We start from the raw sequence: 27,524 nt of genomic DNA, 5'->3' as shown, positions 1-27,524 counted from the left end.
GTGATGAATTCATAGTGACTTCTTTTCTTTTCTTTTTCCTTTTATTTCCCTTTCTTTTTCTCTTCCTTTGACATGACTAGAGTGGAAATTTATGTTGTATAATGACATAATTTGTAATGGCCTTTAAAAAAAACCTAGGTGGATAGGACAAAGAGAGGGAGAGAATTTGGAATTAAAAATAAAACTGAATTTAAAAAACACACAATAACACAAAACCAAATGAAAAATAGTTCTTGCCTTGAGGAAACTTAGATTGTATTTGGAGGGTCCAACATCCAAAAATACAAGATAATTTGAGGAGGGAAAGAAGGCCAATAATTAGTAGAATAAAGAGAAGTTTCCATAATTTGGCACTTTTGTTGAGCCTACAGTTAAGCTAAGTGCTAAAAGGAATGCCTAACAGGCACGAGGGACTGCCTGTGCAAAAGCTTTTAAGAAGGAAAGAGTTCTAGGGTCAGGAAGAACCAGAAAGCCAATTTGAAATGTGAAATGTGTGACAAGGGAAGATGAATAAAGGAATTGCCTGAAAAAATATTGTAGAATCAGATTGTGAAGGGCTTTAAATACTACCCCCAAAAGTTTGAATTTTATACCAAGAATGACTCCAAACTTTTAAACCTAGATAACTTGGAGAATGGTGATTTCCTTAACAAAGAAAGTAAGATCCAATACTCCCTAGGATATGCCAGTTTGCTTGCCTCTTGTAGAAAACTTGCTTTGAGGTAAAAGATAAAGAATGGAATTCAAAAGAGACTATAGAGCTGGATTTGTACATTTGGTAATCATTCACATAGTAATGATATATTAAATCTGGGGAGCACTAGAGGGAGAAGAGAATAAGCAGGGTCTAGAAGAGAGATTTGGGGGACATTCGTATTTAGGGTCCAGGACTTGGAAGAAGATCCAACAAGGAGAAGTAAGAGTGGGTAAACTAGTAGAAAGAAGGCCAGAAAGTACTATCACATGAAAACTGAGGGAGGAGAGAATATTCAGGAGGAAAGGAAGTCTCAAAAGTTGCAGAAGTCAAGAATTATAAAGGACTGAGAAAATGTTAGAAGATTTAGCAATTAAGATCGTTCATGACCTTATAGAGAATAGTTCCAGAGGAGTGATGGAAGTGAGATGTGAAGTGAGTAAAATGGAAAGAAATGAAAACAGTCATTAGAAGTGATATTTTAACGATGGTTTTAAAGTATTTTTAACTTCAGTTAAAAATGTTAGGAATGCTACAAAAATGAAAATACCTCATTTTATCTAAAATATTGTTATGTAATAATTCTTTTTAAGAATTAAAAATTTGAGTTGGTTTAATTGAGTAGTATCTATTCTAATCTATTCTGAGTAGTTGGGTGGTACATTGGATAGAGCTCTAGGTCTAGAGACAGGAAGAATTTGAGTTCAAATCTGGCCTCAAATATTTACTAGCTGTGTTACCCTGGGAAAGTTAATTATCCTTTGTTTGCCTCAATTTCCTCAGCTGTAAAATGTTCACAACAACACCACCTGTCTTTTAGGATTATCATGGGGATCACATGAGAAATTTGAAAAGCAATTATGTGAAAAACACTAATATATGCTTGTCACATATTAGGTACTTAAAATGCTTATTTTCTTCCTTCCTAAACCCAAAATAAAGAATTATTATAGTGACAAAATTTGGTGATAATAATTTATATTTATATATAATCTTTCTCAGCATGCTAAAAATGTATATTTCTTTACATGTAATAAGACTGAAGAAGTTTTCCCTTTTTTCCAAACTGTTCAAAAAACAGCAGTCAAAGCTTTAAAAAATATGATTTTTTTTCCCCAGAAATACAGGATGCTTCTAAATGAGAGGGCAAAAAAAATTAAAATAGGTAATTTTACCCTAGGTCCAGACTCTTGGAAACAGTATGTTTAAACATTTCAAAGTGAAGCCACTATGAATATAGACATCTATAGGGTATCATCTGAAGCCTCAGTATAACCTTCTACTATTGAAAAAGCTTTTTTTCTCTAATTTACTAAATACACACTTGAAAATGTATACCGTGAGGGGCAGCTAGGTGGTGCAGTGGAGGAAGAACAACCCCTGAAGCCAGGAGGACCTGAGTTCAAATTTGATCTTAGACACTTAACACTTCCTAGCTGTGTTACCCTGGGCAAATCACTTAATCCCATTTACCTCAGCAAAAAAAAAAAAAAAAAAAAAGAAAAGAAAGTGTGTAGCATGGAAAAGACCTTCATCTTTATTCAAATCTAGTAACAGAAGATGGATGACCTCAGATGAAATGTCAAAAATATTGATTCACTAATCTTTTTTAAAAGAATAAAGCAAAATATTATAAACATTTTTCTTAAAAGAAAACAAAAATATTTATCTCTTGCAAGCAAAAATAAAGGAAATTTACTATACTTAAATGTTTTTGTTTTGTATTATTTGAACAAGGATCAAGCTATTGAGTAAAAAGTAAAGCTAAACCAATGTTTATTTCATAGACAATTGTAAAGGATATTGGTCTTGGAGACATACTAGTGAAATCTAATTTTCTCCATATGACTATAGTAAAATTTTCATAAATTGTCTAAAATCCTTAATAAATGTGAACTATTATTATTATAGGTGATAGCAGGCATGAACACATGTGTACATAATTTTACATAATGTATTTTTGAACAGTTAAGTGATGTTACTTTGTCATATATAAGTTGACTCATATTTTACATGTACTACTCAAACATATTTTAAAGAACATGCTGGGAAATACTTCATAATATAAAGAATTACTCTCAACTTTCAAGTTTTTAAAATATACATTTTTGTACCTTGCTAAATAGATCTATAGTTAAAGTGAGGCATATCCATACCTTCTTTAAAAAAATTTCTTCTTCTTTTTCCTCAATAATATTTTATTTTCCCAAATATATGTAAAAATATTTTTCAATATCCATTTTTGAAAGACTTTGTTTTTCAAAATTTTCTCCCTCCCTTTTTTTCTCGTTCTTTCTCAAGATAGCAAACAGTCTGATATAGGTTTAAAAAGTTCAATTTTTTAAACATATTTCCATATTTGTCATGTTATAGGAGAAAAATCAGACCAAAAGAGAAAAAAAACACAAGAACGGAAAAACCAAACAGCATAAAAAAGTGAAAATACTGTGCTTCAATCAACATTCAGTGTCCATAATTCTCTCTCTAGATGTAGATGGCATTTTACATCCTAAAACTATTGGGATTGCCTTGAATTACTGCATTGTTGAGAAGAACCAAGTCCATCAGAGTTGATCATCACATAATCTTGTTATTATGTATAGTCTTCTCTTGGTTCTGCTTCACTCAGCATCAGGTCATATAAGTCTTTAGGCTTTTCTGAAATCAGCCTTCTTATCTTTTCTTTTTGAACAGTAATATTCCATTAGGTTCATAAACCATAACTTATTCAGCCATTCCCCAACTGACAGAAATCTACTTAATTTCCAGTTCCACTGCATAATGCACTGACACAAACATTTTTATACATGTCTTTTCCTCTCTTTTAAGCTCTCTTTGGTATACAGTCCCAGTATGAGACTGCTGGTTTTATAGCAGAGTTCCAAATTCCTCTCCAGTATGGTTGGGTCATTTCATAACTCCACCAACAATGCATTAGTGTCTCAATTTTCCCAATTCCCTCCAATATTTATAATTATCTTTTCATGTAATCTTAGCCAACTTGAGAAGTGTGAAGTGGTACCACAGAGTTGTTTTAATTTTCATTTCTTCATTCAATAGTTATTTAGAGCATTTATTCATATGACTAGAAATGGCTTTAATTTCTTCATCTAAAAATTGTCTGTTCATATCCTTTGACCATTTACCAATTAGGAAATGTTTTGTATTCTTATAAATTTGACTCAGTGCTCTATTTTTTTTTTTTTTTAGAAATGAGGCCTTTATAAAAATCATTGGCTATAAAAATTGTTTCCCAGATTTCTGTTTCCTTTCTAATGTTGGCTGCATTGGTTTTGTTTGTGCAAAACATTTGAAATTTAATGTAATCATCAACATTACCCATTTTCTATTTATTTCGTAATGTTCATTAATTCTTCTTTAGATATAAATTCCTCTGTTCTCAACAGATCTGACAGGTAACCTATCCCTTGCTCTCCTAATTTGCTTATAGTATTACCCTTTATGTCTAATTCATGGACCCTTTTTGACCTTTTATTAATATAGAGTGCCATACCATTTTTCAATTTTCCCAGCAATTTTTGTCAAGTTTTGAGTTCTTATCCCAGAAGCTGGAGTTTTTGGGTTTATCAAACACTAGATTACTATAATCACTGACTATTGTGTCTTGTGTACCTAATTTATTCCATTGAGCTACTACTCTATTTCTTATCCAGTACCAAATGATTTTGATAACACCTGCTATTTAATATAATTTAAAGTCTGATACAACAAGGCCACCTTCCTTTGCATTTTTTCATTAATTCTCTAAATATTCTTGGCCTTTTGTTCTTTCAAATGAATTTTATTAATTTTTTAGCTCTATAAAATAACTTTTTGGCAGTTTGATTGGTATGGCACTGAATAAGCAGATTGATTTAGGTAAAATTGTCATTTTTATTATATTAGGTCAGCCCACCCATGAGCAATTGATATCTTAGAAAGATATTTTTATTTAGATTATTTAGATCTAATTTTATTTGTGTGAAAAGTATTTTGTAATTGTGTTCATATATTTCCTGGCTTTGTCTCGGTAGATTCCCAAATATTTTATATTGTCTACCATTATTTTAAATAGGATTTTTCTTTTTATCTCTTGCTGCTGGACTTTATTGATAACATAGAGAAATACTAATGATTTACTTGGGTTTATTTTATATCTTGCAACTTTGCTAAAGTTGTTAATTGTTTCTAGTAATTTTTTGTTGATTCTCTAGGATTCTCTAAAAATACTATTATATCATCTGCAAAGAGTGATAATTTTTCCCATATCTACTCTAATTCTTTAAATTTCCTTTTCTTTTGTTGCTAAATCTAACACTTCCAATAAAATATTGAATAATAATGGCAATAACGAACAACTTTGTTTCACCTCAGTCTTATTAATAATGCTTTTAGCTTATCTCCATTACTTATAAGACCTGCTGATGATTTTAGATGGAGGCATTTATCATTTTAAGGAAAACTCACTTATTCCTATGCTTTCTACTGTTTTTTAAAATTAGGAATGGATGTTGTATTTTGTCAAATGTTTTTCTAGATTCATTGAGATAATCATATGATTTTTGTTATTGATATATTCAATTATCGTTTTTCTGATACTGAACCAACCCTGTATTCCTGGTATAAATCCCACTTGGTCATGGTGAATTATCCTGATGATAAGTTGCTGCAATATCTTTGCTAATATCTTATTTAAAATTTTTGCATTAATAATCATTAGGGAAATTGGTCTATACTTTTCTTTTTCTGTTTTAGTCTTCCTGGTTTAGGTCTCAGCACCATATCTTTATCATAAAAGGAATTTGGCAGGACTCCTTCTTTACCTATTTTTCTAAATAGTTTATTTGGTATTGGAATTAATTGTTCTTTAAATGTTTGGTAGAATTCACTTGTAAAATCATCTGGCCCTGGAAATTTTTTTCTTAGGGAGTACATCAATAGCTTATTCAATTTCTTTTTTTACCTTTCTATCTACTTACCTATCTATCTATTCATTTATTCACTTATTTATTGCTAAGGCAATTGGGGTTAAGTGACTTGCTCAGGGTCACACAGCTAGAAAGTGGTAAGTGGTCTGAGGTCAGATTTGAACTCAGGTCCTCCTGACTTCAGGGCTGGTGTACTATCCACTGTGCCACCTAGCTGCCTTCAATTTCTTTTTCTAAAATGGGATTAAGTACCTCTTCTTTTTATTTCCTCTTCTTTTAATGTGGGCAAACAATTTTTTTTTATTATAGCTTCTTATTTACAAGATATATGCATGGGTAATTTTTCAGTATTGACCCTTGCAAAACCTTTTCCAATTTTTCCCCTCCTTTCTCCCACCCTCTCCCCCAGATGGCAGGTAGATTAATACATGTTAAATATGTTAAAGTATATGTTAAATACAATCTATGCAAACAATATTTTTATAAATATTCATCCATTTCACTTAGATTGTCAGATTTATTGGCATACAGTTGGACAAAAAATTCTTAATTATTACTCTTCATTGATGTTTACCATTTGCATTTTTGATATTGATAATTTGATTTTCTTCTTTACTTTTTCTAATCAAATTAATCAAAGGTTTATCTATTTTATTGATTTTTTTCATTAAATCAACTCTGTTTTATTTATTAGTTCAATAGTTTTCTTACTTTCAATTAATTTCTCCTTTGATTTTTAGAATTTCTAATTTGGTATTTTATTAGAGGTTTTTAATTTGTTATTTTTCTAGCTTTTAATGGCATGCCCAATTCATTGATCTCTTCTTTCTCTATTTTATTCCTGTAAGTATATAGAGATATAAAATTTCCTCTACCAATTGCTTTGGCTGGATCTTACAAGTTTTATACCCATAAATACTTGCCTTGGTCAGTAACCAAGTAGTTGTTTAGAAAGCTAGATTAAAATGAAATTTTGTTATCCTACATAGTGTGACAGATTCTTTGAATGATTACATGTCAGAATATAGCCATGTACTTTGTGAAATGTCTAATGTAAGTATTTTAAAATAGGATTGGTTTTATATTCATTTAATGATTGAAGGCTGTCAAAAAGAAAGAAGAAAGAAAAAAGACACAAAGGCACCTACTTTTGACTTTTCTTTTAATAGTCTGGATATTTTATTTTTAAAGATATTTTATTTCTTTTGTGTTTTCAGTTTTGTTAATGGCATACAATATATTCTGATGATTCTTGTCATTTCTTATGGTTTTGTTATGATTTCACCTAGCTCATTTGCTATTTTATTGATTTGATTTTCTGCCTTTTTAATAGTAATAGCTAGAGGCTTATCAATTTTATTAGTCTTTTGAAAGAACTAGCTTTTTATTTTATTCATTTTCATCATTTCTAATTTATATTTTTCTCTAATTTTAATATCTCCTCTCTCTCTCTCTCTTTCTTTTTCTCTCTCTCTCTCTCTCTCTCTCTCTCTCTCTCTCTCTCTCTCTCTCTCTGTCTGTCTCTGTTATTTTAGGTTTATTTGTTAGCTTTCTAATTTTCAAATGCATATTCAGGTCATTCTTGTCTTTTTTTATTTTGTTCATATACTTTTAAAGAGATAGAATATCCCTCCCTGAGGATTGTTTTAGCTGCATCCCAGAAATTTTCTTATGTTATTTCATCATTATAATTTTCTTTTTTCCAGTTCTATTTTTTAAAATAATAGCTTTTTATTTTCAAAATATATGCAAACAGTTTTCAGCATTCATCCTTGTGAAACCTTGTGTTCCAAAATTTTCTTCCTCCCTTCCCCACCTCCTAAAAAACAAGTAATCCAATATGTGTTAAACATATACAATTCTTCTCATATTTCCACCTTTATTATGCTATATCATTATAACTTTCTTTCACATAACTGTTGTTTCTATGATCTCCTCTTTGATTTACTCATTATTTAGGATTTCATTGTTAAATCTTCATTTGGGTTGATGTCTTTTATTTGTAGTCCTGAATCAATAATTATTTTTATTGTTTTATGGTCTTTAAAGGAAATATTAACTATTTCTTCCTTTTTACTTTCTTGCAATAATTCTGAGCCCCTTATCAATTATCATTGTCATTGTCAATTTTTATAAAAGTTCCATATGTAACTGAGAGATACTTACATTCTTCGCTCATCCTGTTTAGAAGATACCATAAGTCTTTTAGCTCCAATCTTTCTAGCAATTTGCTCAGTTCCACATTTTTCCTTTCATTGCTATTTCTATTAGACTTATAACTGAGAGAGAATTTTGTTTAAATTTTCTTCCATTTGTCTCTAATATTTTTCAAGTTATAAATTTTCCTCTTCTGTTAAAAACACAGGGCTATCTATTCCATCAGTTATTATTCCTGGTGGCTTTGTCCCCCCTCATCTTCAACCTCCTTCTCCCATTAACCCCTTTCCCTCTTGGATTTGGCTTATCAATTCCTTTTTAGTTCCTGCCTTTTTCTGGTTATTTGATCCCCCATTTCCCCATTTTTTCATTTCAGTCAGGTACATCCCTGTTCTTTCATTAAGCTAGTTCTCATTAATTTTTTGAAATTTCATTTTTGTACCCCTTTTCAAAGAGGGTTTTTCTTTCACTCTTCTCATTATCTATTCTTTCTGTCTGAGTACTCTAGACCCTCTTTGCCTGGCTCCTGACCACTTTAATTTTCTATTTTCTCTCTATTTTTTATGGGATCATAACTTCTAAGCTATCCATTCTAGGTTCTCCCTCATATGCAGTTTCTATCATTGCTCTGTGGAGCTTGCCTTTTGCTTTCTACTTTTCTATTGTGCCTCATTCCCAGAACAAAGCCAATTCCTTCAAGTGACAGAGAAGATACTGTCCCATGGTAAAATTTTCTACTCCTCTCCCAGTACATCTCTGATAATGAGACTGCCATTGATAACCTCCCCATAGTTAACTTTTTTTTTTCTCTCCATTTTTTTTAAATTCTGTTTTCTGGATTAATGCCCTTCTGTTCTCCTAAATGCTAGTTCTCCAGTAATTCCAATTCCCTTTCTCCTGAGATAGGTCAAATAGTCTTTTTCAAGCCTCAAATTCCCAAGACCACCCCAGCACAAGATATCTACCTTTCTTCAAAGAACATCTTTCTTCACCCATAGTAACTCATTAGTGGAATCCTCTTTCCTTATCTTTTTCTAGGCTTTCTCTCTCCACCTCACTTTATCCCCTACAGCTGGGTATTATGAAAGTTAGTTAATGATTCAGGCCTGTTTCTTCACCATCTCTTCTTTTTAATTTCTGCTTTTCCCCTTGTGTCTTAGTGTACTTTTAGGAAGAAATTTCTTAAAGATACCTCTGTTCTTATTTTTTTTTAACAGTTGCATTTAATCATAATCAGATAGTTTTCTAGGTTTTTTTTCCTCTTTTTTTCCATGGTCATTTATTTTATTATTAGTACTTTTCTTGGTTACTCTGTTTACCTTATATTTCTGTTGTCTGGGTATATGGGAAACAAATAATCTGCTAACATTTATTTTTCTTTGGACTGCTTCAAATGACCCTCTTTGATTTAATGCCATATTTTCATTGATAATTAGGCACAGGTTTACAAGATATATCACCTTGGTTGCAACTTATAATCTTTTACTTTTTGGAACACATTATTCAATTCCCTTGTAGAGTTTCTTTGGGTACAGAATAGTCTTGTATTATTTGAAGTTCTTTCTCTCCGTTTATTGCAGATTTTGTTTGCTATTAGAATTGTTAAACTTAACCACTATGTGTCTAATATATATATATATATAAACATGTATATAATAGCATACATTATGCTATTCAAGGTTTTTTATTTGTTTGGTTTTTCTTAGAGATCACTGATCTTTAAATTTAATCTTTTAAATCTTTAAGTTAAGACTTCTTGAAATATAGTTCTAGAAAGACAAGCTTTTAAAAGTCATTTTTTAAAAAAAATGGAGCTATTTGATTCTACCTTAAAATCCAAATCACTCTGGCTTTCATTGAATGTCCAAAAATAGCTCAACTCAAACTCTGTCCCATCTTGTTGCTCAGAATGAATGTAAAGCGCAATTATTACCTGTTCTCGCTAAAAACTCTGAGCAACCTCTCCCAAACTGTTATCTTTGTGAGGGTAGTATGGCCTTACTTATTATCTTTGTAACTCTGTGCAAATCATTAGCCTTTATTAGCCTCTGTTTTCTCAGTTGTAAAATATGGATAATGGTAATACCTATGTCCTATAGTTGTGATAAAGTTCAAATGAGATAATATTTGTAAAATGCTTTGTAAATAGTACTTCATGTAGTATTTTAAGAGTACCATATGCCCTATCATCATCATCATCATCATCATCATCATCATCATCATCATCATATTATCACATGAGTTCTCTAAAGAATACTATTAAAAATAAATATTGTAGTACAATCTAGTTCACTTCTTATTCTAAAACTTGTTTTTGTATTCAAAATTTAGTTTTTTTTGACACTTATTAATTATGTGAGCCTGGTAAATCATTTTACCCTCTTTGCTTTAATTTCCTCATCTGTAAAATGATTTAGTAAAGTAAATGGCACATCACTCCAAAATCTTTGCCAAGAAAACTCCAAATTAGGTCAGAGTCAGATAGGACTGAAGCGACTTAACAGCCGCAAAATAGTCAAATATACTTAAAATACTTATGGACCTCTACTCTTTTAAGAAGTATTAGCCATGGTCTTCATGCCTTCCAAATATAATAAACTTAACAAAACTTACAGCTAATTTGACAGGTGGGAGTTTTTTCTCTTACTTCATATTCAGAGTTCTTTTTCTAATTCTCAAAGCTTCAGAATCATAGGATCTTGTTTGGGAGAGTCCTTGGCACTCATCCTCTCTATTCTGGATCTGTCTAACAATGCACTCCATAGCCTCCTCAACAAGCGGCCACTGCCTGAAAAATTCTACTTGGAAGTGGGACAGATCTTGCCTTCTCTTCAGCAAGCTCTTCTGCTGGAACAGCATGGATTTTTGAGGAATTTTAGTATCAAATCTAACTGAGTTCCTTAACTTCCACCCATTGTTTCTAGTTCTGCTGTCTGAAGTCAAATCAGGAAAAGGTTTAATTTCTTTTTTTTATATGACATTTAAATGCAGCTATCATGGATTAGGTAAGTTCCAAAACCAGACAGCATTTCACATTTGTCAAGCAGAAGTACTTATGGCAGAAACTTCCTTCTTGTGAATTCATAAAACAGAAACAAAACAGAAAAAAGAAGAAAAGTAGAATAAAAGAAAAAAAGAAAGCCATGGACAAGTTAGAAAGGAAAATAGAATGTTTAAAATTTCTTGAATCTTTGCTTTGAAAGATAGTTTCTTTATTATTATTCACTCTTGTTTCTAGGTCTGAACAACTTTAAAGGATATTTGAAAATTTATTTTATGGCATGTAGGGCAGCCTATATTTTTCCAGGAGTGATAGAAAAGAAGGATGATAGTATGAGTTTATCTAAGATCTAAGTCTATTACTTTTATAGTCATATTTCCAAAAAGTGTGCTAGTATGAGTATGTCAGGGTTTAAGTTTTTTGCCTTTATAGTCATATTTCTTAGGGACACAATTGAAAGGATGTCCAATGATCACCAATCTATAGTTATTCTGATACAAACAGTTCTATATCCTGAATTCTCTTAGAAGCTTCTCTATCTGGTAAATTATCTATTATTTTTTCAATCATTAATATTTTACAATATTCAGAATTTGGATTGACCATACTGAATATTTTTAAATCTGATCCTTTCCCCTTTAGGATATTGAAAATTTATTCTTCTACAATGAATTATAATATGTTGACAATTTTTCCAAGGGCTATAACATAAACCTTATGAAAGAACTTGATACTCCTATTAGATGATAAGTTTTAAATTTTAACAAGACCTTTCCACTTCTTTTTACTAATTATTATATTTTACATACTATAAGTATAATTACAAGATAGATGGACAATAAAGTCCTAAAACTTAATGAAGTTTGTATTTTTTGAAATAGTAATCACAAAGGACAATAACCAGTTTGGAAGCATAGTTCTGAAATAAAAGAACTTAAAGTGGTCTCAGTATCTCATCAGATTTATTTTTATGCCTTAACAAGGAATTCACTTACACTACTTCAAATAGCCTGCTTTTAATACCTCCAGAGTTGAAGATTTTAGTTGATGATGATGATGATAACTGTCATTTATATAATACTTTAAAGTTTGCAGAGTTAGTTCTATTATTCAATTTGATCTTCATAAAAATTCTGTGAAATAGGTAATATTATAATGCCTATTTTACAGATGAACAAAACAGAAGTTGAGAGAGTTTACTTGTGCAGTCATAAAACTTTTTTCAAGCGTCTGAGGCAGAATAGAATTTGGGTTTTCTTGACTCCAAGTCCATTATTCTATCCACTGTGATGGCTTTTGGCTAAGACATATGTATGTTACTTTATATTGAATTTCCTTTTATAATGATGTCATAATAATGTTTTATTGTACTTCAAACTCTTTAATTTTTATTATTAAGGATTGTGGTGATTCTCATTTTTAGGAAAATTATATTTAATTTAAATCAATGCATTTTATTAAATATATCAAATATTTCTATTTTAAAAGATTGACAAAGATATTTTTAAACTTTGTGAAAAAATAATTATAAATCAAAGGAGAGAATAAATATGTGTTAAATGTATTAATCAACATAATGTTTACATTATGAAAAAGAATAATTTCTAAACAATTAAAATATTTTTTTCTCTGAAAGTTGGCCAGGTATACTTTGCCTTGATCCTTTAATGGGGGAATATATGACCTGTGACCTAGATGGAAATGTTGAATATTATCATGTAGAATTCCTGGGTAATCCCCATTCAAGAAAATGGATAAAAGCAAACAGTGTCGGTCATTATAGTATCACTTTAAAGGTAAGTAGAATAAAATTGTTTGTTATTTATTTTTGTTGTTACTTTATTGATGATTCTACTGCATTTTTTGTGGTGCATTTTTAAAAAATGGCTCTTTTCCCAAGGCTCATAAACACAACTATTTATTTTAGAATTACTTTAGAAATTATAAATACAAAATATTATGTTTCTAAGGTAATATAGATATAATAACTTTTAGTATTATTTTTTCTGATTAGCAATAGAATTATTATTATTAAATCAGTATAGAATTTTCATAGGACTATGATTATCTTTTGATATTGTTTTTGGATTTGCATTTGGCCCTTTTTATAATCTCTGAATGAAATTTAAGTTGTAATGTTAGTTAAAGGAGACAATTATGTAATCCAACAAATTTTTCCAATTTCAAGTAGAAAATTTCATCATATTAAGTTCTCAAGTAATTTCTATTATAGGGTTTCAAAGAAATCTTTTATATTAGATAATAGTTAAACTAGCATTATTAGATTAAATTCTCAAATAATACAGCTTTTTGATTTAAGAATTAGCATTAATTCAATTATATAAATTAATTTTATTTTTACTGAAACTTTCCTCAATGTTTTAGGCTAAGCCTGAGTCAATCTCCTGGTAGTTTAGGTCCAATATTAGAATGAAATAAAATATACATTTTTTAGAAGTTCATAATTAAAAAAACATTTACTTAGCCATGGCAAAGGATGGAAATCCCACAAGGATACATGTTAAGGGTACCAGGAGTTGATTCACCTGATGGAACTACTCTGAGCTAGAACATTTCGAATCTCTTTTGTGTTTAAGTAACTAGGAGCTGGCAGTAAGTAGTCTATAAAGTTAGTTTCCTGAGCCAATCAAAGCTTAAGGATAGATTTGATATCTTTTGAGGAAAAACTATCTTTGGAGGAAGAGGCTAGGGTATTACTTTCACCATAAAGTAGAATATCTTACTTCCAGAGAATGCTTAAACATAACACTTATAGGCTTTCCATTTTGTAGTAAAGCACACACACACACACACACACACACACACACACACACATCCTATGTCATTATCCATTCAAGGCCTATGATTTTAATTTTTTATATAAATGAATCAAAAACTATTATTGCCATACATAAAATCTTTCTTTACTTCAGTCAGTTAATCAGTGTAAAGAATTGAAGGCCTTTAAATGTAATATATTTAATTATTTAATTGCTTTTTTTCTTCTGGAGAACAATGTAGCAACTAGTAATCTTACTGACATAGGATATCATGGCTTTGGTATGTTGAGAATTTATGCTCTTCTTTCATTATGAAGGAATAGCAGGCAGAAAAGTTGCGCGTGCACATGTGTGTGTATGCATGTTTGTGTGAACACATGCTTTAGAACAAGAGTTTGATTTATTGTTTTGTTGATTATATAGGCTTAAGAAGGTGATGGTTAGTGAAGATTAAGAAGTGAAGATTAAGTTTTACACCATCTGACACATATTGTTTAATAAATATTTGTTGATGGTTGATATATGTGCGATTTTGTCCTTTTCTTTCCTTCCTTCTATTTCTTTCTTTCTTTCTTTCTTTCTTTCTTTCTTTCTTTCTTTCTTTCTTTCTTTCTTTCTTTCTTTCTTTCTTTCTTTCTTTCTTTCTTTCTTTCTTTCTTCTTCTTCTTTCTTTCTTTCTTTTTTCTTTCTTTTTTCTTTCTTTTTTCTTTCTTCTTTTTTTCTTTCTTTCTTTCTTTCTTTCTTTCTTTCTTTCTTTCTTTCTTTCTTTCTTTCTTTCTTTCTTTCTTTCTTTCTTTCTTTCTTTCTTGCTCTTTCTCTCTCTTTTTGTTTTCATTTTAACCATACTTTAAAGTAAAGAATAAAACCAGTCTTTAATGATTATATGGTTATTATCTCTAACTCAAGAAGAGTTAGAATGTTTTTTTCTACTCTCCTTTCAAGAGTATTGCTGGTACATATTTAACAACCAGCTCTATGGGAAGCACATACACACACAGAGTTTTTCTGTTATTCAGAGACTGAGTTAGTGCAAGAGGGTGAGGGTTAGGGGTAGGTGGATGAGAATTAAGTCCCATGTGTAAGAGGAATAAGTTTTTTTTTTTATGATTTTATCTTTGAAATAAATATTCTTTTGTAAAAGCTATTCCCACTATTAGTAGCTAAATGGAACTGAAATGCAAGGGACATATACTCTACAACTGAAGGAACATCAGTGGGAGATGGTGTCATTTACAAAGAACTCCTAAATCTACTTTAGGGTATTGGAGAAGTTTGGGGAAGAAGTGAAAGATAACCAAGTGGACTTCAAGTAGTGATGGAAGCCAGAATAATCTGTGTGATAAATGTTTCACAGGAACAGTGAATTGAAATCACAAAGATTCAAATTTAGATTCGTAGTAAAAAGAAACTTTCTCTTAATTAGAATGTCCAAAAGTAGACTTGGTTGTCTCAAGAGACAAAGTTTTTTACCTTTTTCTCCCTATCCCACAAAGTATTCAATAGGATGAATGACCATTCAGTATGGGCTTGCCAAAGAAATTCTCATTTTACATTGTTTGAATTGGAGACTACTAAGGTCCCTTCTAGTTCTGAGGGGGCATAGCTAGGTCCTGATTAGTGCTATAAAGGAATTCTGGGAAGTGGTCACATTATTAAAATTTGAACTGCATATTTCCATTGGGCTACAACCAATTATCATGTTTTATAAAATTATAACTAGATTAAATGAGCTGAATACAATTTTAGCTGTTTATTGTATAGCATTAAATATATATCTCATGTCCTTTAAGATATAGAGCCTTCATTTTTTCAGAATGTAATATTTTATTAAGATTGTGACAAGAGAAGTCCTTGAATATGTCAGCTGTAAAAAAAGGTTAGTAAGATATTTATAGTTATAGATGAGGCAATACATGGGAGTCAAATAAGCCACAAACTAAGGGATGATTTTAAAAGTGTATGCTTATCTGAAAATTTTGTTATCTCCTAACATTCTTGCCATGATGATTGCTTCAGCAAGGAAAGGAAATTGAACTGGGAGAAATTCACAAGTTTAAATCAGCCATGAAAATAAGTATGTGTTCATTTGCCCCAGGCCTAAAAGAAATCAGGATAGACCTAAAGGATTTCAGAAACTGTACTAATGAAAATCAATCCATGGACCTAAAAGGAAGTTAATACTCTTGGCTGCTACATGCTATCCATTTTGTTTGGTTTCATGGGAATATGTATTTATGGGGAAACACTGGTTTTATTGGCTCTAGGCAGATGATTGTGTTCCATGCTTAGTGGGATGGAGATCAGTAAAAGCAGGTGGGAAGATTGTGTAGAAGGGAACTAAAAAAGGGTAGACACTACACATATTTTAGGATGAACAATATTTCTTCCTGACTTTTTTTTTAATTTGCAAAACTAATAGAGATAGAATAAAATAGAAATAGATCTCAAGAAGCAAAACTGAATACTATGGAACAGTTCTATGGTAATGAGTTTTTTTTCTGTATCATGATTGTTCTTGCATGACATTATAGACTAAGGGCATTTACAATGCTGTCAGCAGAGAAATGGGCAAGTTGTCGAGGGTGTTATACTTCCCCATAACAGCTGAGTAAACAGGATGCTCAGTCCAGGTCCCTGGACCATTTCACCCCCTCCTCCCTGACCCTGTCTCTTAGAATCAAACATCTGTCTCTTCATGTTGTGAGATTCCTGTTGTTCTTTAAAATTAGGCTTGTGGAAAACTACTGAAGCACCTCCCAGCCTTCTTGAAGATGTTCCTAGAGAGTAGTACACAGAGCACATAACACTCTTAACCCTTCAACAACTAATATACCTTGCATGGGATCTATTATCTGCTGGTGTTAAGGCAAAATTTCAGGGCATTTTCCTGTACTCTCTGACTGATGGACCTGGAAATCTAAATATCATGTATGATTTTGAGAATTAATGTTCCACAATTGAGCTTTCCAAGTTTTTTTCTTTAGGGATTTGGGACCTGGGTCCACTTGGCTTTGCCTCTTTCTCAAATGAAAAGAAAAAAAATTGTCCTAGATGGAAACTCTTGCAATGATTTTTCTCACAAAAGGGTTCTTTTTGACACAGAGAGCAGTAAAATGCACCAGGAGTTCTTCTAACATAGGCAATCCCTACAGAGGTCCAGGAGATTTCCTCTGGGTCCCAAAGGGGATGGTTTGCTAAGGCAAACCAATGACATAAACTTGCTCATCAGAACAAGACAAGTAGATTCAGCTCAAAAACAAGCAAAGGATGTCAGCAACTTGTGGATTTTAGGCATAGAATTTCTTGCCTAAAGAAGTTGTACATATTTTTGTTTTCATAAAAAGCAAGCTGTTTAGGTCTTCTTAAATGCAAAAAGAACAAGATGAACATTTTTACTACATGATAGCAACTTTGGATTCCAGAATTCTCACATTAAACTTAATATAACTATTCATAGAATTCTGTAACTGAAACTGTATCAATATATTAGCTCCAGGTATCAGTATATCAATCTTTCCAGAATTCAATAAAACATAAAGTATTAGAATCTCTCTAGAGGTCTCTGCAAAAGTGAAGGGACCAATTTTATCTTACATGTAACACTGTGTATCATTGTCCTTACCTCCCAGAAGACCAGGTAGGTTAAATTTCACACTTTCCCCAGGGTTCTCTAATATCATGAAAGGGATTTGGAGTGAATCCAGGCTCTCTGGAAAAGATTCTAGCAGTTCCTTAATGTTGCTCTTTCAAGCATAGGGAGTGTATCCCAGTTTCACTAGCCACCAACATCAGAAATACTTCAGAAGATAGAACACTAATACACAAACTTATTTCCCCAATATATGAAACACTAATACACAAACTTATTTCCCCAATATGGGGAAGGAATAATCATTTTGCATCTTTTCATACCACTTCAGTCTCTGAGGAGAGAGAGGCAGTTCAGTTCCAGTAGCACACAGTCTCAGTTCAAAATCCAAACCCAACCTCAGCCTTGAATACCAGGTACCTTGCCTGACCATATACCATCTTGGCATATGAAATGATCCCATGAGGGCATCTGAAGCTGAGGAGGACAAACAACACATAAAAGAAACAATATTCCCCGGACTCTTTCTTGGAGCTGGGAAATTAAAGGAGTGTGGGGAAACAAGTTTTTCTATTCCTATCAGTTGAGTTTGGTGTCCATGTAATTGATCAACTGTGCATGGTCTTTATGTTCTGAACACAATGATGAAAGTGGCTGAAAAAAAAGCATCAGAATGAATTGTTCAGGATGTCCAGTTTTGAAGACACAGAAAGAAGGTAATTCCTTCCATATGGTACGGGATTCAGAGATCTCCATATGGAAGCAAACTGAATATGCTCCTCAAGGGAACTTCTGTGTTAAATGAACTGGGCATGCTCAGACAAATTCTGCCTACATCTACAAACTAAGCAAATGATTCTTCTTTCTTTTGAAAATCCTGCAAATATCTTAAGATATCTATCATGTTTTGCTAGGTCTTCTCTTTTCTCAAGTTCCTTCAGTTTCTACTTGAAAAGTACACTCTCTATTTCTCCTCTAGACATATTTCACCTTGTGAAACCTTTAGTTTAAAAAACTAAAATGTGCTGCCCACTAGTGATCCGATGTGATCTGATGAGGGCAGAAAATGGCAAAAAAGTCACACTTCTCATGTTCTAGTGATTATGTCTCACAGTGTAATTGACTCATTTTGAACTTCCAGTTAATGCTTTCATGTCTTCCTTTATGTGAATTGTCTTATTATGGCTGCCTTATCTTTTATTTATGCCATTGCTTTTTTGAGCCCAACTTTACATTTGTTCTTAATTTTTATCTTATTACATTAGGCTCTGTTTTCTAACCTATTAAGTTCTTTTCTTTGGATCCTGATTGTTTTCTAAAATATTAGCTATTCTTTCCACCTTTCCATGAGTTTTACATTTGATAACTATATTACATATACCTTAATCCAAGTCACTGACAAAAATGTTGAATAATACAGGTCTAAGAATCCCTAGGAGACTCAATTAAAGATATCCTTTCAAGTTGACATTGAACCTTTAATGACTACTCTTTAGGCCTGGTCATTCAATAAGTTCTAAATCCATCTAGCCAAATTAGCATCTCTTTAATATATGTCTACAAAGATATTAAAAACTCTTAAATGCTTTGCAGTAATTAAAATATATCCTGTTTATAGTATTTCTCTGATCTAGACAGCTATTTAAAAACTAAATGACATTTTATTTTTAGTTGGCCTATTCATTTAGGTCTTATTGTTATTTATAGTGTAAGATATTGGTCTAAAACCACTTTCTAATCTCCCAGCAGTTCTTATTATTATAATAGGGAATTTTGTCCTAAACAGTTTGAATTCTTGAGTTTATTAAATAGTAGTAGGGTACTGAGTTTTGTTGCTTCTTATTTTTGTTTATCTAATCTGTTTCGTTTCTGCAGTTGCACAGCACTTTTATCATTCTCTATGAACTTTTCTACAGCTGCTGGCTAGCATTTATATAGCATCCTAAGGTTTGCAAGGTGCTTCACCTATATTGTCTTATTAGATACAACAACTCTAGGAGGGAGGGGCTATTATTATTCTCATTTTGCAAAAAAGGAAACTAAAGTAGAGAACTTAAGTGACTTGCTCAGGAACACATAGCAAGGAATCATCTGAAACAGCATTCTTACTCCACTCTATTTTGACTCCAAGTTAAGGACTCTATGTACTGAATTATTTATCAATCAGTGGTTCAAGAATTACATTTGTTGGTTCATTCAGTACCATAGGACATAGATTGAGTCTGGTGACATTAAATTATTGAGGACAGATAGGTATTCTCTTATTATGTGGTATAATAGAGTTCTAGGCCTGCTGTTAGGAAAAACTGAATTCAAATCCAATTGCAAAAATTACTAGCTATGCAATCCAGGCAAGCCATTTAAATTCTGTTTGCTTCACATCCTTTAGATGTAAAAAAGGGGATAATAATAGCCCATACCTCTCAGTTGTGGTGAGGATCAAATGAAATAATATTTGTAGAACACTTAGCATAGTGCCTGGCACATAGTAGTGCTTATATCCTTATCTTTCTCAATTTCTATACTTATTTTGAGTTTCAACTTCCTGTTAATCAGTTAGCTTAGTTCTTCCCAATTTAAAAATCATTCCTTTTTTAAGAAAAACAGAAAAACAAAAATGAAAAAAAGAGAGTAATGAAAGAAAAAAAAGAACCAATTCATATTTACATTGTTTTTTAAGGTCTGCAAAGTCCTCAAAATTATGTGAAATAGATGGTGAAAGTATTAATGTTCCCATTTTTAGATGGGGAAACTGAGGTTAAGTGTCTTACTGAGGGTTACCTAATGAAGGGAAAGGTATTTAGACTCAGGACACTTTTATCACAAGCGTTTCCTTTATTACTGACCCTCATAAAAAACTGGTCTGATATCCCTTTTTCTTTCTTCTCCCTGCCCCCACCCCTTAATTATGGATAAAATTATGAATAAAAATAAAATTTTTATTGTGGCTCTGCCCTTTGCATTCATCATCAACCTGACCCCATTTTTGTGCTTGAGTGTTCTTGGCAAGAATGATAGTATTTTCTTGTAGTTACGGTGTTATTTTCCTTTGCTTTTTTTTGTCTTTGTTCAGCTTTTTTTCAGTCCTGTCTAACGCTTCTTTACCCCATTTGGGATTTTCTTGGCAATATAGATACTGGAGTGGCTTGCCATTTCCTTCTTCAGCTTATTTTACAGATGAGGAAACTGAGACAGCTGGGTGAAGTGACTTGCCTAGGGTCATTTAGCTTGTTAAGTATCTGAATATAGCTTTGAATCTACCTCTTTTGGGTATTATATTTAAACCCAAATGAAGTCCAAATTTTTATTACAAACAGATCAGGGAATCTAGGACTACATGATGTGAACAATTTAAAAGTGACATGTCTTAAGAAAAATGAAATCTTTTCTCTTATTGTCAACAGAAAATCTTCATAACACGTTGAAGCTTATGTATTCTTGGGATTCTAGGCTTTTGGATGAAATGATCTAATTGTGTCTTCCTTTTGGCATTTTTGTCACTGATACAATTTGGAAACTAAATAGATCCATCTTATATTTAATTTTGTCTTGTGGGAACTAGAATTGTAGGTAGCTTTGAGAGTGTTTCTAATAGGTTGCTGACATTTATGGATCCATATTGATATTCTGATCATTTATATGCAAATACTTCCATTCTTCTACATTACATAAAAAAAAAATCTTTCAGTGTCACCTGCTTAGAATCTAAACGGGGCATCTGTTTCTAATCCTCATAATCATATCAAATTCCCAATAAGCTATCATCCACAGCCCAGATAATCATAAAGGCCTTCTTATTGATCTCCTGTTGTGAATTCAATTTTGCTTTCAAACTACATGAGTAATTAACCTTGCCCTCAAGCAGATGTTTTCAGAGATGAACAAGGGTATGCAAGACCCTTTCCTCCAATTAGTGAGCAACATTGGTTATTATCAATGTCTTTGGAAGACTATTCATAATGTTTTTAAATCCTAGGGCTTTTTATATTCTTGTGATAGAACAGTGTGTAGCTGATTAAAGTTAGTTCAGCAATTCTGCTACTTAAAAAAAATCTTTTTGTCCACATGAAAATATAATAACCTTTATTATTCCTAGCAATAAATTGTACTTTGGCAATTGAAATTCATCACAATAGAATTTTAATATTGACTATTCTTTTTCTCTCAATCAAAATCTCACCATGATCCTTTACTTACATTAAACAAATGCTTAAAAGTGCTGTATTTTGAAGGAATATTTGCATTCTAAGTATTAGCAAAACTGTAAGTTCTAAAGTTGAAGATCCAGATTGTTCTTCAGTGTGAAACTTAAGTTGTTAACTACACCAGGGATCTTTTGGTTTCCCTAAAATTACATGTAGACCAGTGAGTTGCCTAATCATTCTAGTGTTAAATGGGTATTGTTTATGTCTCAGATAACAATGTAAGTATGTGTAGAATTCTAAATGAGTAGCATTCCTCTCAATCCAATTAAGCTAACATTTATTAATCACCTCTTGTGTGTAAGACATTGTTTTATGACTGTAGAATCCAGAAAAGATTGACTAGTTTCTGCCCTCTGGAAATTTGTTGGGCCAGTAGAAGAACTGTTAAATAGCTAAAATTCAATATATAGCTATAATAATTTTTATCAAAATGAGTAAACATTTGCTAAATGCCAGCTATGTACTAGATATTAGAGGTAAGGAAAAAAATGAAATAGAGTCTGACTTCCAGAAGTTTATATTTTTCTGGGAGAAAACAACATGTTAAAAAGAAGTAAACACAAAATACTAAATTATTGGGGAGAGAGAAGAGCACTAAGATTAAATAATCTTATATTTATATCTTATATATATATATATATATATAATCTTATATATATGTAAATAATGTTATATAAATAACAAAATAAAACACAAATAAAGTAATTTATACAAATAATACAAAATCAAAGTAATACAATAATAAAAAATGATAATTGAACAGGAGAGATTATCAGATTTTTAAAATGCAATGAAAAATTGTAGAAGAATGAGATGATTTCTGGCTAAACAGATCAGGGAATCATGGCTTTTTAGTTGAATTGAAATCTCTGGATCTTTGTAGTTTATGGCTGCAGAAGGATTATTTGGACAATCCATATATATAACATGCTGCAAAGACTTGAATTCCTGGATTCTACGCTCTTCCCTCTCTATTTCATTTTTATGCTCTCTTATTCCCTGATAGAAATGTAGTACCATATCTGTCTGGGGGCTGTGTAAAAGGCCCAGACAGAAACAGAACCAGACTTTGTTTGCCAAGTTTATACTTCCCTAGGGCAGAGAGCTGATTGTTTTGGCTGAAAAAGTCTTCTCTTCTAGCCTTTGATATAAATTGGGTTTTTTGACAAACAAAACTCTCCATTGGAGAAAACAAAAATTTTGCTTTTGTCAGCAAAACATTTGACTAAGCAGCATAGGTGACAATTCTGTAAGAATTTAGAAGCGAATTTTACTCTGATCATCATAATTTGAAAACTTCCAAGTTTGGCATTTTAGATCTAAATCAGTTACATGCAGAGGATCATATCTTTTTTTTAACACTTTTTTTCAAAACATATGCATAGACAATTTTCAACATATACCTTTGCAAAACCTTGTGTTCCATTTTTTTCCTTCCCTCCCCCCAACCCCTCCCCTAGATGGTAAGTACCCCAATATATGTTAAACATGTTCAATTCTTCTATATATTTCCACAATTATCATGAGAAAGAAAACAAAATGCAAGGAAACAAGAACAAAAAGAATGAAAATATTATATTACAAAAACTCTATATTGTGTTCCATACTCTGTCCCCACAGTCCTCTCTCTGGGTGTAGATGGCTTTCTCCATCATAAGATCATCGGAACTGGCCTGAATCATATCATTGTTGAAAAGAGCCACATCTATCAGAATTGATCATTGTATAATCTTGCTGTTGTCATGTGCTTCACTTCACTTAGCATCAGTTCATGTAAGTCTCTCCAGGCCTCTCTGAAATCATCCTGTTGGTTATTTCTTATAGAACATTAATGTTCCATAACACTCATATACCATATTCAGCCATTCATATCATTGGATATCCACTCAGTTTCCAGTATCTTGCCACTATAAAAAGGGCTGCCACAAACATTTTTTGCACATATGTGTCCCTTTCCCTCCTTTTTGATCTCTTGGGTTAGATCATTTTTTAATTAATATCCTCTTCCTGAATTCTTTTGTGGTCTAACCAAACAGGTTTTCTGGCAATCTTTCATATAGGATCCATAACCTTGAATCTGTGAGACCTTGCTTTCACACCAGTTCTTCTTCCTGCCTACGTGTACCTCTGTTTTATCCCACTTTGAGAGAATTATTTTCTTTTCAAGCTCATCTCAAAGACTATCTTCTATATGAAGACTTTCCTGATTTACCCAGTTCCTAATGTTTCCTCTCTAATTTATTTTATGTTTTTTTTTCTATATGTAAAGGTGGAAATCAATTGTATTAATCAATCACTCTATCCCACTTAAAACAATATTCCATCCCTCATGCCTTTATCCAAGTAAAAACATTTCTATTGAGTCAATCAATCAATCAAAGTAATGTATGTCTTGATATACCCTGTGGGTCAGCTATGAAATAGCAAGTCAATTAGGGACAGAGCATTTGTGTTATCCAGCATTTTAGAGAAGAGAGCAGTTTCTACTAAACCTTTAGGAGGGAATTATTTGGTTATATATAGAGAAGAGCTTTTGTTTGCTTGTCTGAACATAATAGGGCAGAGAGGTGACATAGAGGATACAGGGCAGAACCTGGAGTCAAGAAGACCTAAGTTCAAATTTGACCTCAGAAATGACAAACTATTTTTGGCAAGAATACCCCAAAAAGATGATGGACAGTCAGACCCGATGGGAAATGATTGAACAGCAACAAGAACATCTCATGTAACCTTATGAATTTCAAAGGATTGAGAAGATATTTGTAATATTTTTTTCTAAAATGTAATGTTCTCTAGGAGCAGGTTTCTTGGGGGGCTTTTGGGGGCAGCCTTCCTTTCAGTTCAGTAATCACCCCAAATGCATCCAAGTGTTAAAGTCCAAATCCTTTATTGTCTCCTTCAAAGTCTTGTCTCCTTCACTTGGGGCTCCGCTAGTTTTTCTGGAGGCCTTCTGGATCTTGGTTTGAGTGTTCTCCACAGGATAGCCTACCACCACTTCTCTGTCTTCCTTAGTTCTGCCCAACTGCCTTCTCAGGCTTCTAAATCTCCTCAACTGTCTCTGAATCCAAAGGTTTGTGCTTCAGCCTCCAGCCAGCACAAAGGTAGAAGATGGAATGCATCTGTCTCAGCCTCCAAGAGCTTCTAGTGCGCCTGCCCCTTCTGGTCCTGACAGCTCCTCCTTATATGGAGTATACACTGAGTATACACCAATCATTATATAATATCACTAGGAAACCATTATTTGTTGTAGGATTAAATCAGTGCTAAACTAGATTTAACCACTGTCTCCTCAATTCCACTTACTTAGCACCTTGTTTCAAGTTCTGGCCCATAACAGATATTGATTTGTCTTCATTGTCCTAGCAGTGACTCCAGAATAACAGAGAGATGGTAGTATTTGCATCAGGAACTGAGGGTGAACTGGATGTACTGAAGAAGGCCAGCTTTAGAATTCTATCAAAAAGCCCAATAGACAACAACATCATGCCTATGGGGACCATCTAGAGGACTTCAGTGGAAAGATTTCTAGGCAATGTGAGCTGCCTACTTTGCCAGGGGTACTCTGGGCTTGAACTTTTTCCCCTGTACTCTGTACATAATCATAGAACAGCATGACCCAAAATTTTGGGAGGGAAGGAGAGAAAATAAAGAGAACAAGGGGAGAAATAGGATGGAAGGAAACACAATTGTGGGAGCTAGGTAGCATGGTGGATAGAATGCCAGACCTGGAATCAGGTAAACTCATCTTCAACTCAAATTTACCTTTAGATACTTACTGTATGGGCAAGTCACTTAACTGTTTTTCTCAGTTGCTTACTTGTAAAATGATCTGGGAGATAGATGTGATGGACAAAATCAACATTTTTCCAAGAAAATTCCAAATGGGGAAACAAAGAGTCACACACATAACAAAAAATGACTGAACAAATGCACAGTTAGTAATCATAAGTATGAAAAAAATTAGATCAAAATAATGCCTCCTCTCTCAAATATATAGAAAACTAAAATATATAAGAATACAAAGCATTCCCCAACTGATATACGGTCAAAGAATATGAACAATTTTCTGATGAAATAATAAAAGATATCTATACTGATATAAAAAATGCTAAAAATAATTAAGACTAGAAAATGTAAATTAAAACAATTCTGCTACTTTATGCATATCATATTGGCTGATACAACAGAAAAGGAAAATGATAAATATTGGATGGTTTGTGGGAAAAGTGAGACAATAATGTATTATTGGTTGAGCTGTGATCTAGTCCAACCATTCTGGAGGACAATTTGGAACTATGTTCAAAGGTTATAAAATTGTTTGTAACTTTTGACTCAGCAATTACACTACTAGGTCTATATCCAAAGAGATATTTTTAAAAAGAAAAATGATATAAACATATGTACAAAGATATTTATATCAATTCCTTTAATGACTACTAAGAATTGGCAATGGAGGGGATAACCCATCATTTGAGGAATGGTTGAACAAGTTGTTCAGTTTGTGATGGCATACTATTGTGCTATAAAAATGAGAGGCGGGATGCTTTTGGAAAAACCTGGAAAGACTTACATGAATTGATGCAAAGTGAGGTAAGCAGAACCAGGAGAATATCATACACATTAATAGAAATATTATATGATAATCAGTTGTGAATGACTTAGCTATTTTCAACAATGCAATGATCTAAAACAATTTCAAAGGACTTATGGTGAAAAATGCTATTCACTTCCAGAAAAAGAATTGTATGGAATCTGAATGCAGATCAAAGAATACTTTAAAAAACTTTCCTTAATTCTTGTTGTTCTTGTTCTTCTTCCTCCTTGTCTTCTTCCTCATTCTCAACTTCCTCCTCATTCTTCTCATTCTTCTCGTCCTTGTCTTCCTCTTCCTCCTCTTCCTTCTGTTCCTCATTCTTTTTCTCCTCCTTTCTTTCTTTGCATTATGTTTCACATGACTAATATAGAAATATATTTTGCATGGTTGCACATGTATCACCTATATCAAGTGTTTTCCTTTTGAAGGAGGAGTAGGGGAGGGAGGAAGGGAAAAAAATTGAAACTCAAAATTTAAATAAAAGAACATTAAAAATTGCTTTTACATCTATTTAGGAAAAATAAACTTTTAATATTAAAAAAAATTCCTTAGTGAAGATTCATTCCAAAGGAAAATCATTGGTTATTTTTTTTAGGCTGCTCAATACTAAACATAGTTGCTATATTTCCAGAGACAAACATCTATGAAATTATGCCAAATGCACTTAAAACAATAGCTAGCTAATTGCCAAAGCCATTTACATAAATTTATGAAGTTCTTTAAACTTTTAGTACTTTTTGGTACTTTTCCAGATTTCTAATAGACTTGGTTTTGATTTTGAAACTTAAATTTCTAAATTTCAATAGTATATAACACACTGATTCTAATTTCCTCTTATTAAAGTTTGAATTATTAGCCAGTTACTTTTAATGAAACCACTGGATAATTGTAATCATCTATTGTCTCCAAAGTGGTTACCTTAGGAGGCTTTGGCTTCTTTTATTATTGAGTTTAGATAGACACCATATGATTTTTTATTGAAACAGTAAGCTGTTCATATGATTCCCAATTTAATAAAATTTTTTAAAAAATTATTAAAAAATAAGAATACAGAAAAGGAATACAAAACAAACCAAACAAAAGAGAATATTGTCTTGTGCCCATCAGAACATCCAGGACGATTCAAAATATACAACAAATTACCAGATCAAGAAAGTATATATATTAGTAGAAGAAATTATATTGATGAATGTCCATCTTTACTTCCTTGTAAATTATTCTTTTGTTCTCTGTTGCATAGCTTTTTTACTTTATTCATTTTCCCCCTTTCATCCCACTCCTTCCCCCCTTAAGAAAGGATATATTTATATATACATATGTAAATATATACTTACACATACATATACACTTGCGTTCTGCCCCCCTTCCCTATCCCTGCTGACTCTTTGCTTTAATTCTGCTCCTTAACTTATCTTGCTATTGCTTAACCTCTCCCCACCCATAGATCCATCCCTTATCTTCTTCCTTCCCCTTTCTTCCCCATTCACTTATCCCTCTTCCCTTTATTTCTTTATAGATTTTGGATGGTGCTATATGCTTCATGGTACATACAAACATACATACATACATATATAGT

At 32.2% G+C, this 27,524-nt stretch overlaps 1 protein-coding gene across 2 annotated transcripts in view; it reads left to right on the top strand.

Annotated features, from left to right (window-relative positions):
• Window positions 1-27,524, top strand: part of ZCWPW2 (zinc finger CW-type and PWWP domain containing 2) — a 136,176-nt gene that overhangs the window by 43,393 nt on the left and 65,259 nt on the right. For both annotated transcript variants that reach the window (XM_051963469.1, XM_051963468.1), the window contains one exon: window positions 12,417-12,576. In XM_051963469.1, coding sequence (XP_051819429.1) covers window positions 12,417-12,576 — 160 coding nt within the window. The remainder of the gene's footprint in view (window positions 1-12,416; window positions 12,577-27,524) is intronic.

This window comes from Antechinus flavipes, chromosome 5, assembly GCF_016432865.1.
Source record: "Antechinus flavipes isolate AdamAnt ecotype Samford, QLD, Australia chromosome 5, AdamAnt_v2, whole genome shotgun sequence".
NCBI classification, from domain to species: domain Eukaryota; kingdom Metazoa; phylum Chordata; class Mammalia; order Dasyuromorphia; family Dasyuridae; genus Antechinus; species Antechinus flavipes.
The sequence above is the reverse complement of the archived record's forward strand: the minus strand, read 5'-3'. Positions and strand labels throughout refer to the sequence as shown.